Genomic DNA, 15234 nt, shown 5'->3' with positions numbered 1-15234 from the left:
TGCTTCACCGAGCACCAAAGCTCCATGGCTGCCTGAGAATGGTAAGAGAATGACCTAGACACCGCATACTTTTTCTCTTTTTTTTTTTTTCTTTTCCCTTATACACAAAGTCTGACACATCCAGAGTCTAGCATGTGAAACAGTGCCTCAGACATGCTGACATGTCGATGGTGACAGACTACCTGACCAACTTGACACTTTGACACTGACGGTGACGCTCAAATCCTAAGCAGGACACGCGAAACAACCGTCCTCCCCCAGCAACAACATCTTCACGAGGTGAGGCTGAGCAAATCCTACAAGTGAGCGTCTCGTGGTGGCGCGGCTCTGTCGTCTTGATGGCACTTGTGTCATCTACAGTCCCATGCTCTCCACCGATCACGTGAGACAACCCAGCTGAATGAAATTTGACTTGTCTTTTAGCTTAAGAAGGATTTGGAGTTTGTGTAAGCAGGTTGTTTGGATTAAGCCCTGAAGACAGAGGTGTCACATGGAGAAATCCACACACAGGATGTAAGGCACAGGGGGAACACACAGAAATGCGGGCATCTCGGCAAAGGAATGCTACTCGGTGGAAGACTCCCCGAGTGCGTCCTGGAATCGGACGATGTGGAGGTTGCCATGGTTACCAGTGGAAAAGGAGAGGAGAGATGGCGGAGCTCAAAAAACTGTAGTTGGCCGTCAGCCTGCGTGGAAGACAGGCGAGAGAGGTTTTGTGTGTGTGTGTGTGTGTGTGTGTGTGTGTGTGTGAGTGTGTGTGTGTGTGTGTGTGTGTGTGTGTGTGTGTGTGTGTGTGTGTGTGTGTGTGTGTGTGTGTGTGTGTGTGTGTGTGTGTGTGTGTGTGTGTGTGTGTGTGTGCGGATGCTATTTATGTACCTTTGTGTAGGATAAGGTATGTAATGTTCAGCAGCTTTGGCAAAATGATTTCTTATGAGAAAATGTCTTCTAAAAATGATATTCAGATGTGAGTTTTCAACAAAACAGATAATTTTTCAAGAATTAACATGCATTGCACATCCACTTGCTCAGTTTCACAAAAATATCTCCAGCAGCTGGTATTGAAATCCTTTCACCCTGACTTTCTTTTGCCATATATTATCTTAGCAGTCTTTGAGGCATTATACATATTGAAGTACTGTCGGCACCATTTTCCATTTACTTATCAAAGCTACTTGGTGAATTACATCTTCACAGAAAGGTTTTGAGGAGCACTTTCAATGACTTGACTACAGTATTTTGTACTGGACTCGAAATCCTAATATTTGCCGGTAAAGTATACAGTACTACTTTCCGATCATGTAGCTGTCATTCACCGACATCTCCCTGGATTTAAATTTAGGTTGGATTCTGCTGTGCACATACAGGAATGACAGCAATAAAATAAAGTCAATACTCAACACGGTATATAAGTGCATTATTGCATTGTCTATACTGCACATTAGATGTCAAACATGACACTTGACATTTTTAGCTAGAATGAGAGAAGAAAGAGAAAGAGTGGCTTCCTCTAACCAAATATTAATAATGCAACACATTTCAAAGTTGTTGTTTTTTTCATTTTTCTTTTCCCAGCAGGAAAAACAACATTATTTTACCTGTGGCTTGTCTGACAGGTCGAGAGCTGACAGCAATATATGCAGGGACGGCCGCAAGGAGTGTGCGTGTTACGTGTCTGTGTGTGCGTGCGCATGCGGGTGTGTGTGTGAGAGAAAGACAAACAAAGAGACAGATCTGTCCATCCCTTCATAAATGTGGTATGGTGCATGGACAGGATGCAATGCATCTGCCTCGCTATACCCTTTGGTAGACATTAGGACATACAGGTATCTGACTCCTGCTTCTGTTCTCTTAACTCTGTCAATCACACTCTCTGCATCACTCTTCAATTACTTAACACACCCCAGTTCTTCTGCATCCTTACGCAGTTGCTGCCCCCTATATTCCTTCCCTACCCCATCACTCCATTTGTCCAGCTTCTAACAGCCTCACTGTATATATGTGTGTGTGTAACCACATCAGGGAGCTAATAAAGCAGAAATGAGGCCAGTAGCTGAACAGTCTTATCCATGGTGTGTATGTGTGTGAGGAAAAGCAAGAGGGTGAGAGTGGCGAGCATAACAGCTTTTTATCCTGTAGCCAGATACAGTAACTATCCTCTGTCTACTGTCAAATGGGTTTCCTGAACTCCCGCTGGACATAAAGAGCCCAGTGAAATCATCTCTCCTCCTTCCTTTTGTTATTCCCCACAAATTGCCCTTTTTAAAAAAAAAAAAACGTTTTTCCAACTGCTCAGCCACCCCCCATGCTTCATTCATAACAGGTTGGAATTTTCATTTCAGTTTATTTGTCAGATAATTTGCAAGATTATGAAAACCCTTTTTGAATATTCTTTTGTTTTGTAGATATGAGAGATGTTTTTATACTCGTCGAAGTACAGATTTAATTTTGTTTTTGAAGAAAATGTTAGCCCTCGAGGCACTGTAAATTATAGTGTTCTTCCTTAGTCATAATCTTTTTTCAAGTGCTTCTTAATTTATTTGTTTGTGCTTTTCTTTTCTTTTTCTTCTGGTTTTGTTTTGTATCTTCTTCACTATAAGATGATAGAAAGCTATAAAACTAACATAAGGAAAATTCACAAAATCTTAAACTGTAAGGGTTTAAGATTATATATATAAATATATATTTTACAGCAAAAATTATTATTATTATTATTCAATTGAACAGGCATACATCACCACAAGATTAATGCATTTAAGTTACCATAATGGCATCACTGTAGGTGAAGCAAGACAGTGTCAGTAAACACTTTTATGTGAGAATTCTATGCTGTAAAACTTGTCGAAAACCATTAGTGTTTATGGATAACTTTCCGATTTACTAAACAGTATTGAGACTATACAATGAAATTTCATTCACCATGATAAGGAGGGATGGAAAGTGGCAAAACAGCAACATCTTTCTCAATGTTTTGCGCAGCAATTTAAATCATGTCATTTTGGATTGTAGCACAATTTCTACGCAGCAATTTGGAAGTAACAGAAAATATGAGGACGGTATTAAATAATAATGATAATAAGTTCAAGGAAGTGTTTGTGTTGAAGCATCCCGAAGCATCCACACACCTAAATCCTTAGCTTGCCTTATTCTGGGTTCATGCCTGAGTCCAACTGTCAAAAGCAGAAAATGTTTGTTCCAGTCTGTTTTCGGCAAGTTACTTCACAGTGTGGGTGAGCAAGCTGAGAAAAATAAGATGGTGACATTATGCGCACCATGAGTCCGTATTACATGCTCCGACCATTGCACCTCTCTCCGAGGGAGCTCTACCAAGAGATTTCTCAATATTGTGAACCGTCAATGTTCCTGCTGGTGTGAAAAGAGAAGCCAAAAGATGCTCTGCAAAGTAGCTTTGAAACATGTTGCTGGAGTCTTTCAGGAATTATAATCTGGGCTCTGGTTCAAAATAAATGCAAGAAATAAAACAAGTCTTCTTCAGTTGTTTGCTATTTGTGGAATAAAACACTTAATAGTTCAAAGAATTAGTAAACTAACTGAAGAAAACTAAGTGATCTTAGGAACTATTATATTGCATGTCATAATCTGATTTCCAATGATTTATTTAAAAAAAAAAAAAAGCTATGGTAACATTCATTGATATAGAAGTCTCCTAATTAATGATTTTTCTTTAATGTATCTTGCATCTATCTGTGGGTATATGTAAATTTTTTGGCCTGTGAAGTTTGTGCACTGGGTTTTCTCTCCAGTTTAGTTGAGTGCAATCCGAGGTCTCATCTGGTTGCACTGGCGGACTTCCTTTGAGCTGCTCGCAAACACAAACTGAATAAAATAAAATAAAATCGTTGCATTGCTTACTTAATATTATGGGACTCAGTGGTTCCAATTCTCTTAATAAATCCTGGCATTTTGTGAGAATTGTGACCCACAGAAGCTATTCTACAGGTGCTGCTTTTCCAGTAACGGTATATGGAAAGCTGCTCTCACCATAGCGTTTATCTAGTCGAAGTCAAATTTAGTCAATTAGTCAAAATCAATTCACAGTTCTTTACAACTTCTGTTGCTCCATGTGTCCATGTCTACATGTGAACCTAAACATTGATATGGAAGCAGTCGCCAGCTGACAGAAACTGGCTATTTCCCAGAAGGGTGAGTTTATGTTCATCTTTGAAGTGTAAGACACACACTGGGAATTTTCTATAATGGTGCAGTTGATGAATTTATACAGCTTCTCCAACATAAATTCAACATGCACGTGAAATGCATGTTTATTGCAATGTTTATCACAAATCTTTTTGATATGCTATCTTACTATCTTATTATGCTTTCACTTAATGAACATCTCCAAATCCTAATGTAACGTCTCAATGAAGGGAAATAGTCGAAGCGGTTGTGTGTTCACCTGAAGAATGTGTGTGTTAAAGCAGTTGACTGTGAAAGCCACGGCTAAAAAAAGGAGGGGGTGTCCATGGGTCAGTGAATAAGCGATGAAAATTAAACAGCTGGCCAAGTTATTGCTCAGACTTCCTGTGTCTGTTTCAAATCACGAGCCCTTGTTTCAAAGTCGCATTTCATACAGAGTTAAGCAAGAATCCGTTTTTTTTCACCTGTCGACCAGAGGAATATATATAGATAGATATAAAGTTATAAAGTGACACATTGCAAAGCATATATATTTGATTAATTGCCTGCCTTATCTTCAGGTTCGGCTCGCTGGCCATATTATTACGTCAGTTAAAAAGAACAACGTCAGTGAAACCGGTCGCCCAGCAACACGCAACAAATATGACACATAGAAAGAAAAGTACACAAGAGTTTTTTTAGTTCCTTTGCAAATGTTTTTTGGACTTTATGGGTGGGCACAACAGCGTACACGTGATATCATCGGGAAGTATGTGTAACGTGATCAACTGAGGGGAAGTAGATTGTTCGCCTCTGACAGGCAAAATAACACACATTATCGATGTAGCGTGTTTTGCTGTAATCATTTTTAAAAGGCGTGCGTACTGGATGGTATGAAATACTTGGCGGAAGTTATGTTAGCAGATTCATCTCCACATGAAAGTGGTTGCATTGTTTATGATTGCACCTTCTTTTACTTGAAGACGACCAGCCTTCAGCGGAGATGCTGCTGCTTTGTGACGAGATACACGTTCACATTGGCTCCCCACAACCTTTATTTGCAGACTTTATTATAAAATATTTTCTATGGTGTACCCCTTCACAGACCTATCTGAATCTCTTTCTTTTTTTAGATTTATTTTAGCCGAATTTAAACTTATTTTCTTTGATGCTACAATGTGTTTACTAACTTCCTCCAACAATATGCCTTCATATAGTATTTATAGTTTGTTTTGGGGTTCAACACTCCATCCAATGACGCCATGGTAAAATCAAGCAAAAAACATGGCATTGCTTACATTTCAAGATGGTTTACAGGACCTGGAGCACACTAAATATTTAAATACTTCTGTTTGCATGTGATGTCACTCAAGGTTGTATTCGTGATTGACAACCGGTGAAAGACATGCAAATTAAAGCACAATCAATTTTTGTTTGCATGCAATCATTGAATATGGGGGGGGGGGCATCTACTGTGTTCGTATCTGTATTTATAATGTCCAGACGCCAATTCAGAAAGCTTATATGTATTAACTGTGTTACCACACTCTGGATGATGACTCAGAGTGCTCCGGAGTGGTTTGGCTGTATTGAAATGTTGATTCTGAAGGACTGTTAAAGCTTTGTGTGTCACTCACTCTCAGACACATCTTTCAACTCACGAGGATTCGTTCTCAGCTCTCACTTGTTCTGTAATTATATAGTTCTCCAACACATCTGCATTTAAGCACACACACGCACGCACGGACACACATGCAGGCGATCGCACACATACACACTGAAATATTTATACCGTTTTATATCGGCTCACAGGAACACGCATGTGCTCGCACATATGCATAAACATAGCCACATACGGTGCGCCAGCCCGCGTCCGCCGCCTCAAATAATCAGGCAGTCGGTTATGTTTATATGAGGGATGGAGCCGGAGACAGAGATGGAGTGAAGGGAGGTCTGCCAAACAAAGTGAAAAACATCAGAGACAATAACAACAGCAGTACCCACTGCAGCATCGCAGCTTTTCGTTTCCTGCCTGCCACAGCTCGGCTTTGTTAGTGAATGTAGTGTGCGTGTGTGTGTGTGTGTGTGTGTGTGCGCGTGTGTGCGCGCGCGCGTGCGCGTGTGCGCGTGTGTGCGTGTGCGTGTGTGTGTGTGTGCGTGTGTGTGTGCGCGCGTGCGTGCATGCGTGCGTGTGTGTGTGTGTGTGTGTGTGTGTGTGCGTGTGTGTGGTACATTGGAAGGAAGACAGCCAGCGGGCAAGGCGGTATCCAGGCCACTGCCTTGTTTTGATGTGGTCATGCTAATTAAAAAAAAAAAAAAAGAGGGTGCTTTTCTGCCAACACAGAGAAAAGCATGCAAGAAATATATAGAATCAGTTTAGTACTTGAAAGCCTATGTTGCAAAGGTGTGTGGGAGTATATGTGAGTGCATGTTGTGCATACATTAATCATGGAGCACAATGCAGTGAGGATGAGAATTGTCATTTTTGTTTTTCATGTTTTGTTATCCTGCTGCATAGACATGTTGGCTGAGAGGCAACAGAAGCAGGAATAAAAATGGAAGAGATGGGTGTACTGGGGTTATAAGGAAGTCTTTTTTGGATCTGAGTCAGACGACTGGCTCAGACATAATGGTGACGTCAGCACAGGCTTTAGTAAGGATGGAGGGAGAAACAGAGGGAGGCTCGAGAAGACGCCCTGGGGGAGGCAGGGATGAGAAAGGTATTATGGAGGGACAGAGGGAGGGAGTATGGCGGCTGCAATAAGGGGCCTACCACATACATCAGGGTGTGACTCCGGAAACTGCAGCTAAGTGGGTTTAAGAAAGATAAACAGACAGAAAAAAAAAAAAACAGGCAGTCGGAATGAAAGACTATGAAGGAGGAATGGAGAGGAATAATTCCTAGGCGGGAGGGATGAAGACAAAGGCTGAAAGAAGAAATTGGTTTATTATCTTGGCTTAGTGTGTGTGTGGGGAGAAGGAAAAGAAAGCCAGTGCAGAAAGAGAGAGAAGGAAGGAGTGATATGGCAGAGAGATAGAACGGCCGAGTGATTATGTGGAATCTTTGCCCTACACCCCTTTATTTAAAATACTAGTCAATAACCTTCAGTGCTTTATGACTCAGCCATGAAAGTCTGGAGACGGGCTTTTGCAGTGTTAAAAAGCGGAAATAAATATACAAACGCATAGAACCACAGCTAGTTCAAAAGTAAAATTCTCTTCTTATTGCTCTCTTGAACTCATTTGCATCCGTTCTTTCGTATTGCCTGTCTGTTTTTCGCAGCAGGACCCCATTAATGTATTGTATTTTGGTTATTTATGCATTTTCCTGGGCTTATACTGTGACTTATTGGTGTTGTGTGGCTTCACTGCCCAGTCTGTTCTTTCCCCCTTATGTATTTAAGTACAAGACTTTTTTTTTAGAAAGCCCCTGGGCTTCTTGGTGCTACCAGTGTTCAGGTTTCTTTTCCTTTAAGTCTGTGTGGAAATAATTAATCCTTCTCTTGTGCCTGTAGCACCACTTTTGAGCATGCAGTTGAACTGTTTCACTGAAACAGTTTGCTCAATCCGCTTATCTGCCCATGTGACAACATCATAACATGGACTTTGTCTTAGATTTTATTTATCGCTAAAGACACTGAACATATTGGAGAAACAAACCCTTAAAACACAGCGGAGTAATTGACAGATTTAAATTGCTATCCTTGTCAAGTGTAGCAAACATCACAAAAATATTGTGTTAAAGGTTGCAAAAATATTCTTATTAATATAGCGAGCATATTCACACTGCTAATAAACCATCAATAATGTTACTGGAAGTAAATGTAGATTAGCAAACAAACACACAGTAAAATAATTATATTCATTGTCAAAAACACAAAGTGAATTGAAAAAAAAAAAACACCAACAAAACAAAACCCTGATAAGATATACAGCATGATTGAAAGAGTGAATCCCTTCACATTATTATTCATTTTAAACTGGTTTTGGCAAATTTATATTTCAATAAATAGACACGTGTACACAACAAAATCATGCTGATATAAATATTCTCATATTTGATCAAGTATTTTCTTGTTTTACTTGTAATGTTGACAAATTGTGATTGTTTCCATATAATCCTCAAAATAACTTCAACCTGATCTGATACCAGTCATTTGGATTACTTTGTTAAACATATATTTTTTGTTGCATATTTTGCGCACGCCTGTGCTTTCAAACATGATTTTATCTGAAAGTTTCATAATCTGACGCATCGGAATAGGCATGTTAAAATCCCAACACAATATAAAGTAGAAGTAATATAACAAGTGAAAATGAAGACTGTCGCAAACAAAATGTGCTGTAATGAAATAAGTATAGAAAACACAACAAAATAAGCATATCAAACATGATATAGTGAGTCTAGATCATATTGGTGTAGCAAACACAATGGGCCGAACATAAACATTTGAAACACGTTAAATAAGCAAATTCAGAAGTAAGAAGTACAAGAAATTCATAATCAAATGAACTAGAGGACTGTTTTAAATCCAGAAAATACATGTGGTCATTAAACGTTTGTTGTGCTTTCACCACTGTGCAGGCCACTTGTGTCCATTCAGCCAGTGTTGTTAGCAAAGTTGTGGCTGCTGTGTCAGTTTTGTGTACCCCCCCTTTAGTCCACAACTTGCACCCATGACAGGTGACCGATGATGAAGGCACCGGGGCAAGAAATTAAAAAGCACAGAGGCGAGAAAGGAGAAGGGAGAGCGGGAGCAGAGGAGACATGTGGGCATTGTTATTAGAATATGACAGATCTGGCAACGCATTGAGTTTTAAACCTTTTGAAATCCAATAAGACTTTACTTGACCACAGATCCACCGGTCAGCAATACATATCAATAAGTGTCACCCTAAGTACTCCTCTGTCTTCTACCTTAGTTCTCTGTGTTATATGTGAATATGGAACTAAAGATTAAATTAGTTCTCATGCATATTTCATTATGCAAATTGTTGAATGATACTGTAAGAAAAAGACTTGAGGGGTTTAGCATGCTCATTAAAAAATATCTCAATGGGAGAATCTGAATGTTTTTAATGTAAATGTCGTTTGTCTGACAGGTATGCGGAGAGGGAAAGACAGGAGAGTTTTATTAATTGAAAGAAAATATTCAAAGCAGACGAGAGATGGTTTCTAAGTGTGCCTAAAATAGTTCTTTTCTCATGTGTCGTTTCTTCCCGTTCTGGTACATAATATTCGTCATTCACAATGTTTCAATAATTTATTTAAACTAGAAAGTGCCATTGAGATAAAGTGGCATTTCAAAGTTCAGCTCAATTTTTATCTTATCACATGTATCTATCATGATAATATATGAGCGCTCGTTCTGTCCCAACAAATCTTCTTTGATTGTGAGGAGTACCTTTTGTGCTGTGTTTAATTGCACGCAAGCATAATGCATGCATTTTGCAGATGCGCATTTACATGCATGCAAAGACAAACCCACAAAGAGCGACATCGGAATCATGTAAATTGTGCTGCCTCACATAACCTGTGTTAATAAGAGTGAAGGATACTTACTTTTAGAGTGTCAGAGGAGAAGGCCCCCCTGGTAATTAGAATTAATTATCTGGAGTCTGGGGCAAAATACTGTTAAAGACAGGTTATTGTTCTCACTGCAGTGACACACACACACACACACACACACACACACACACACACACACACACACACACACACACACACACACACACACACACACACACACACCAGAAGTGTCCTTGTGCCGAAGCTCTTCAGAAACCATTGTGGGCCACCTTGTGTTTGAGTGAACTCAACGATTCCATTACTGTGATGTTCACTCCAGGTGGACCATTGAGGGCGTATTGCCAGCTCTTACCATCAACATAAAGGGTCCTTACGTACAGATGACACTTCAGTGTCAGGGTGAATGTAGTGAATTTTACCAGTCGTTATAATACATTTTGGTGTACATTGTACCACAAAATATTAACATCTATATCATGAAGCACATTGGTCCGAGCTGAAACTCTCACTCAACACAACAGATACTAACACTTTTTATGGGTAATCCCACGCACGGTGTTTAACAGTTTTTATGAAATACATTTGTTTATTTTCATGTGTGGAGCTGACATACCTGCTTCTTTATCACTTTTCATCTCTGCAGATGCAACAACCGCACCCAGTGTGCTGTGGTGGCCGGCCCAGACGTCTTCCCTGACCCCTGCCCCGGCACATACAAATACTTGGAAGTCCAGTATGAGTGTGTCCCTTATAGTAAGTTCACATTTCTTACAGTTTGAACGGTCCGTGTTTTCATTGTCTGCAATATGACTCCGACTATTCAACCCTCCACATGTCCATCTGTGTTAAAGAGATTCAATTTTAAGTTGTTAGTGAATGTTTTCTGTCAAAATAGACTGTAAAAGCGTCAGTTTTTCATTCTCTTACTAACAACAATACCCTCTGTAAATCTGACTGAACATCAGTAATCTGAAGCCAAAGTAAGTTTATACGGGAATTAATAATAATATCACTGCCTGGGAATGTCAGAGGGCGGAAGAATGAGAAAGCAGGATATTCTCAAATATTGGCAGATGGTGATATGACCTCTGACCGAGCTGTGACGGACTGGGAGGTCTTATCCACTGGAGTGAAGCCTTCATGGGACATGTTAACAAAATATCCCAACAACTGTGGAACTTTTTGTTTTACTAGGGTTCTATCCTTCAAATCTAGGTTACAGCTCTCTGCATAATGAATGCACAAGGCGTCAGCATGGAGACTTAGTGGATTAAAGACATCTTTTTATCCTTGATGTTTATTTTGCACTATATTCTAGCTTAGAGGGCTTCTCTGAAGGCAAAGGTAAATTGCAGCACCAGTGTCTACTTGATGAAAAAACCAAATCTCATGCGACTCCTACACTGCCGCTTCCCTCCGAGTTAACGCTCTATTTTGTTCATCTTGCTGTTATATTTGATTTTTGACACCTGCCATGGCAGGAAGCCCAACCAAAGGCATATTAGCAGGTGAAAACTCAATTGTTCTTATGAATAATTAAAAATCTCAATGCCAAAATTACTAGCACAGTTGTAGTGCAGAGAAGGTGAGGAAAGTCTTCAATATGTGAGCTGAGAAGAAGATAAAATATGCAAAAATGGGACTTTATTCATTGAAATCAGACGACATACCATATTGCGTCAATTGGAAATATTCAGGTTTAAATTCATAGCTTCATCATATCTGCAATGCAAAAAAAATGGTTGCAGAAAAATACAGTATTTGCGAATAAAACATTGGAATCGCTGAATTTACTTGCACGTCGACGTTATCAATTATTTTCCTGCTCTATGGCTGCTTTTTTTTTTTTTTTTATTACAGACCTCAGGAGAGCAGTGTTTTGTTCTGGTGTTGCATAGCGTGCAGTGTTTAGCGAAGCAGCAGCAGCAGCCCGTCTCTTTCTGTCCCACACGGGAAACCTTCAAGGACAGAGTTGAGCCGAGGTCACCGTGTTTGGGATACTCAGAGATCAGGAGACAGTGACTGTAAACAACCACCACATATACTCCAGACCAGATGTCTGCAACCTTTATCACCCAAAGAGACATTTACGTCCAGTTTCCACTAAGTAACGGAGCCACAAGTCACAAAACATTTCGATGTCAAATTATGATTAAACTGATATTTTTTTGTACTTTTAAGTTTCATTTCCAAAGAGTACTTTAACTGCTTTTGTGTAAATGGAAAGAAAAATGGAAAAGTGCCTTATTTGCTTTAGTAATACATTTACAGTGTCACGCCATTATAATACACCCTTATAATACACCATTATAATACTATATATTGTACTACTTTTGAGTTCATCATTAAAAGTCTTTTTAGCAGAGCAATGCCAAATCTGTTATAGAGAACTCATGCTATGTCTTTTAAACAAAATAAGTCAAAAGCATGGTTTATAATGGAACTTATAGAATGCTAGAACTAATATTAAGAACTGCAGAAATTTAAAAACGCATTTTAGCGGTTTCCGCTTTTAAGCTATTTTGTCTGTGCTTTCTATAAATTGAACATACAGGTAACCCAGCATCCTGTGTGATTTGAGATAAACTCCCTAATTGTCTCTGAAACGTTTCTTCATTATTTATTTGGACACATTCATTGTTGGCTTCGCAAAATTGATGGTTCCATACTCATTTATAACCCATAATATAAAACACAGGTCAGGTAACATTGTGAGGTGAGACGCATATTGTATCGGACAAATAATTTAACCATTCCTTAGTTTAAGTGTCACATACGTGACCTCCGTCTGTGAGGTCGAGTCCCTCTGAAAGATGTGTGCTGTGCAACTAAGTTAAAAATAAAATAGAATTGTTTATTTACATGTAATATTATGAGAGCTACAGAAAATGACTGAAGAGCTGCATGTGGCTCCAGAGAAAGGCTGCAGAGCTCAACTCTAGAAACATATACTTTGGGTACACTTTCAAAGTGACAAAAAAAGAAAGGAGGTTACTTTTATTGGCAAATTGAAAGGAAAATTTGGTTATTGGAATGAATGACATTGTTTTATTTAATTGGTTGAATTTATCTTTGTCCACCATATAGACAGCCATTCCACAAGGTCATCAAGATGTGTTTTTAAACATGGAAAAAACCGAGAATATAGAGAACAATTGAATATTTTCTGAAATGTCGATTTGAAATGTGACCATCTCTGTTTATATATTTTATCGACTTGTTTTGTGTTTTTGTTTTTGAACATCGGTGTGGTGGAAATATTGGAAGGTGTTAATGTGCAGAGCTGCAGAAGCTGATAAATTTTGATGCTTTGGATGTACAAAAAAACAACAAACAATATGGCCAAAAATATTCAATTTAGTTTTGAAAACTTCTGAGGTGGTCTTTTATGTGTGTTTGATGCATTTTTGAGTAGTACGTTAGAAAGGAGCTTCATCACAAACAAGACTGATAAATAAAATGTCTTGAAGGCGTTTGTGCTTCATTCTTCACGAAGTCCAGCTGAAATGGGCAGTGCATTTTGAACCTTTTTGTCTCAAACCTTGGCATCGCAGTCCACACAGACGGCCAAGGTGATCTCCCACACTGAAGCATTCAATTATGTCTGGCTAAACGGCTCTTGCCTGGCGTCTAGAATGACCAGCAGATTAAATAATAGGACTATCAGAGCCCTCTCTGGAGCAGATGGAAACACAACCTGATACCTGCTTAATGCCCCACCAAGCAGGCACGCACGTGCGCGCGCAACACACACACACACACACACACACACACACACACACACACACACACACACACACACACACACACACACACACACACACACACACACACACACACACACGCACACGCACACGCACACGCACACACACTGCATGCCTTTGCCTTCCACAGAACTGCATGCCCGCCTGTAAACAGAGCAATACTATTTTTGTAGATTAATCACTGGTAAAAGCAAAAACAAGTGAGTGCAAGAGGAGATGAGTTGAATGCTGATGTGATAAACAATGGGTCAGTCGGGGTAACATTTCTTCTTGCAATAAATAGCATCTGAAACCAAAGTCATTAGAGCGCTCTGCTAACAGAGGGAGGGACGTGGTTGGGTGGATGAAGCATTGACAAAAGAAGACAGGGGAAGGAGGGAGCGTTGGATAGATAGTAAGAGAGAGAGAAGGAGAGAGAGAGAGAGAGAGAGAGAGAAAGAAGTGCAGAGAAGTGCAGAGTACATTAGCATCGTCTCTGTACTGACTGAACTGTTCAGGCTGGATCAGGTAGCGGCCTGGCTCCTGTGGGTGTGTTTCAGCATGACAAGTGTTTCCACAGAAATATGTTGTGAAAATCAAGAATACCTGAAAGCTTAACGTGCCACCTTCACAGAACCCTCACACTGCATCCTTTAATTATTTATGAAATCAAGTTTCTTTTTGAAAGACTTACCGCTATTTGAATGGTAGAACAAGGCACAGTATGACATTCAGGGTGAAAACTCCACCAACAACAATCACACTGGTGTGCTTGACACAGCAAATCAATGCTGCCGGTGGCGTGGCTGTGAAAGATACATTCGGCGCGACATTAAGTGGAGAAACATCTCCAAAATGTAGCCGTAAATCAAGATCGATCAATATGGAGGCTTGTTTTCTAAAATATATGACAGTGTGCTCAAACTGTCCGATTTCTGAAATGTATATAAGCAGCAACTTTGATAAATCATAATATTTGTGTTTGAGGGCAGGGTCGGCTCGAGTACACTCAAGCGACTGTAACATCAAGGGACCTCCATAACTCAAGTACATCTCCCTTGACATTAAGCGTACTAGTAGCGCAGTTTGTTGAGTGTAAACACCTGACCCCTAGCTATCACCTCCGAGGCCATGTGTTGTTAATCACAATCCGACTGCATGGAAAGAAAACGAGCTGAGCTCCAAAGAGACACAACTTCACACTGCAGATGTATTTTTCCCGAGCGCTGCCGTTCAAGCAGAGTTGGTAGAGTTTCCCGCTGCGCAGATAATGTAAACATATCTCAAAGTGGGATGTAAAACAGGTAATTAAATTATGTAAGGTTCAGTTTTCAGGGATATTTTGCTCCTCCATCTACACCCCCCCCCACCCCCCACCCATTTTTTTTTCTCCCTTCAGGATTTTTGGCTTGTACTACCTTCATAACTCTTCATTTCTCCTCACTGCACTGCAGGTTTTTGGCTTTTTTCCAAAGCTACAATCAAGTGCTGTCTTTTTCTCTCTCTCTCTGGCTCTGTATGGTATGAGTGTGTGGCAGTCGTGTGCCAAACTAGCCAGCTAGTTTTGGCAGTAATTAGCCACCTGTGTATACTTGCTCATTGCACTGCAGGCAGACTATAAATATCCATACATTTGCACATTGCTGTACGAAGGGCTTCTCATCCACAGACAGATGTAATCTCAGCCAATATGGTATGTGCTGCGGAAGATAGTTGCTACGTATTGTTACATTCTTGTTCGTCCAATAAAACAAGTAAGAACGTTCAGGATTACGCCTATCCATTTCCTCATCTTCATTGCAGCATACCCTGGCTCACCCAACTGCT

At 39.9% G+C, this 15234-nt stretch overlaps 1 protein-coding gene across 1 annotated transcript in view; it reads left to right on the top strand.

Annotated features, from left to right (window-relative positions):
• adgrl3.1 (adhesion G protein-coupled receptor L3.1) overlaps nucleotides 1–15234 on the top strand; it is a 119941-nt gene that overhangs the window by 42850 nt on the left and 61857 nt on the right. Inside the window, exon 5 of the mRNA XM_080520590.1 lies at nucleotides 10308–10417. Coding sequence (XP_080376716.1) covers nucleotides 10308–10417 — 110 coding nt within the window. The remainder of the gene's footprint in view (nucleotides 1–10307; nucleotides 10418–15234) is intronic.

Source organism: Blennius ocellaris (assembly GCF_963422515.1).
Source record: "Blennius ocellaris genome assembly, chromosome: 3".
Lineage (NCBI taxonomy): Eukaryota > Metazoa > Chordata > Actinopteri > Blenniiformes > Blenniidae > Blennius > Blennius ocellaris.
This window is presented reverse-complemented; position numbering and strand designations above follow the sequence as displayed.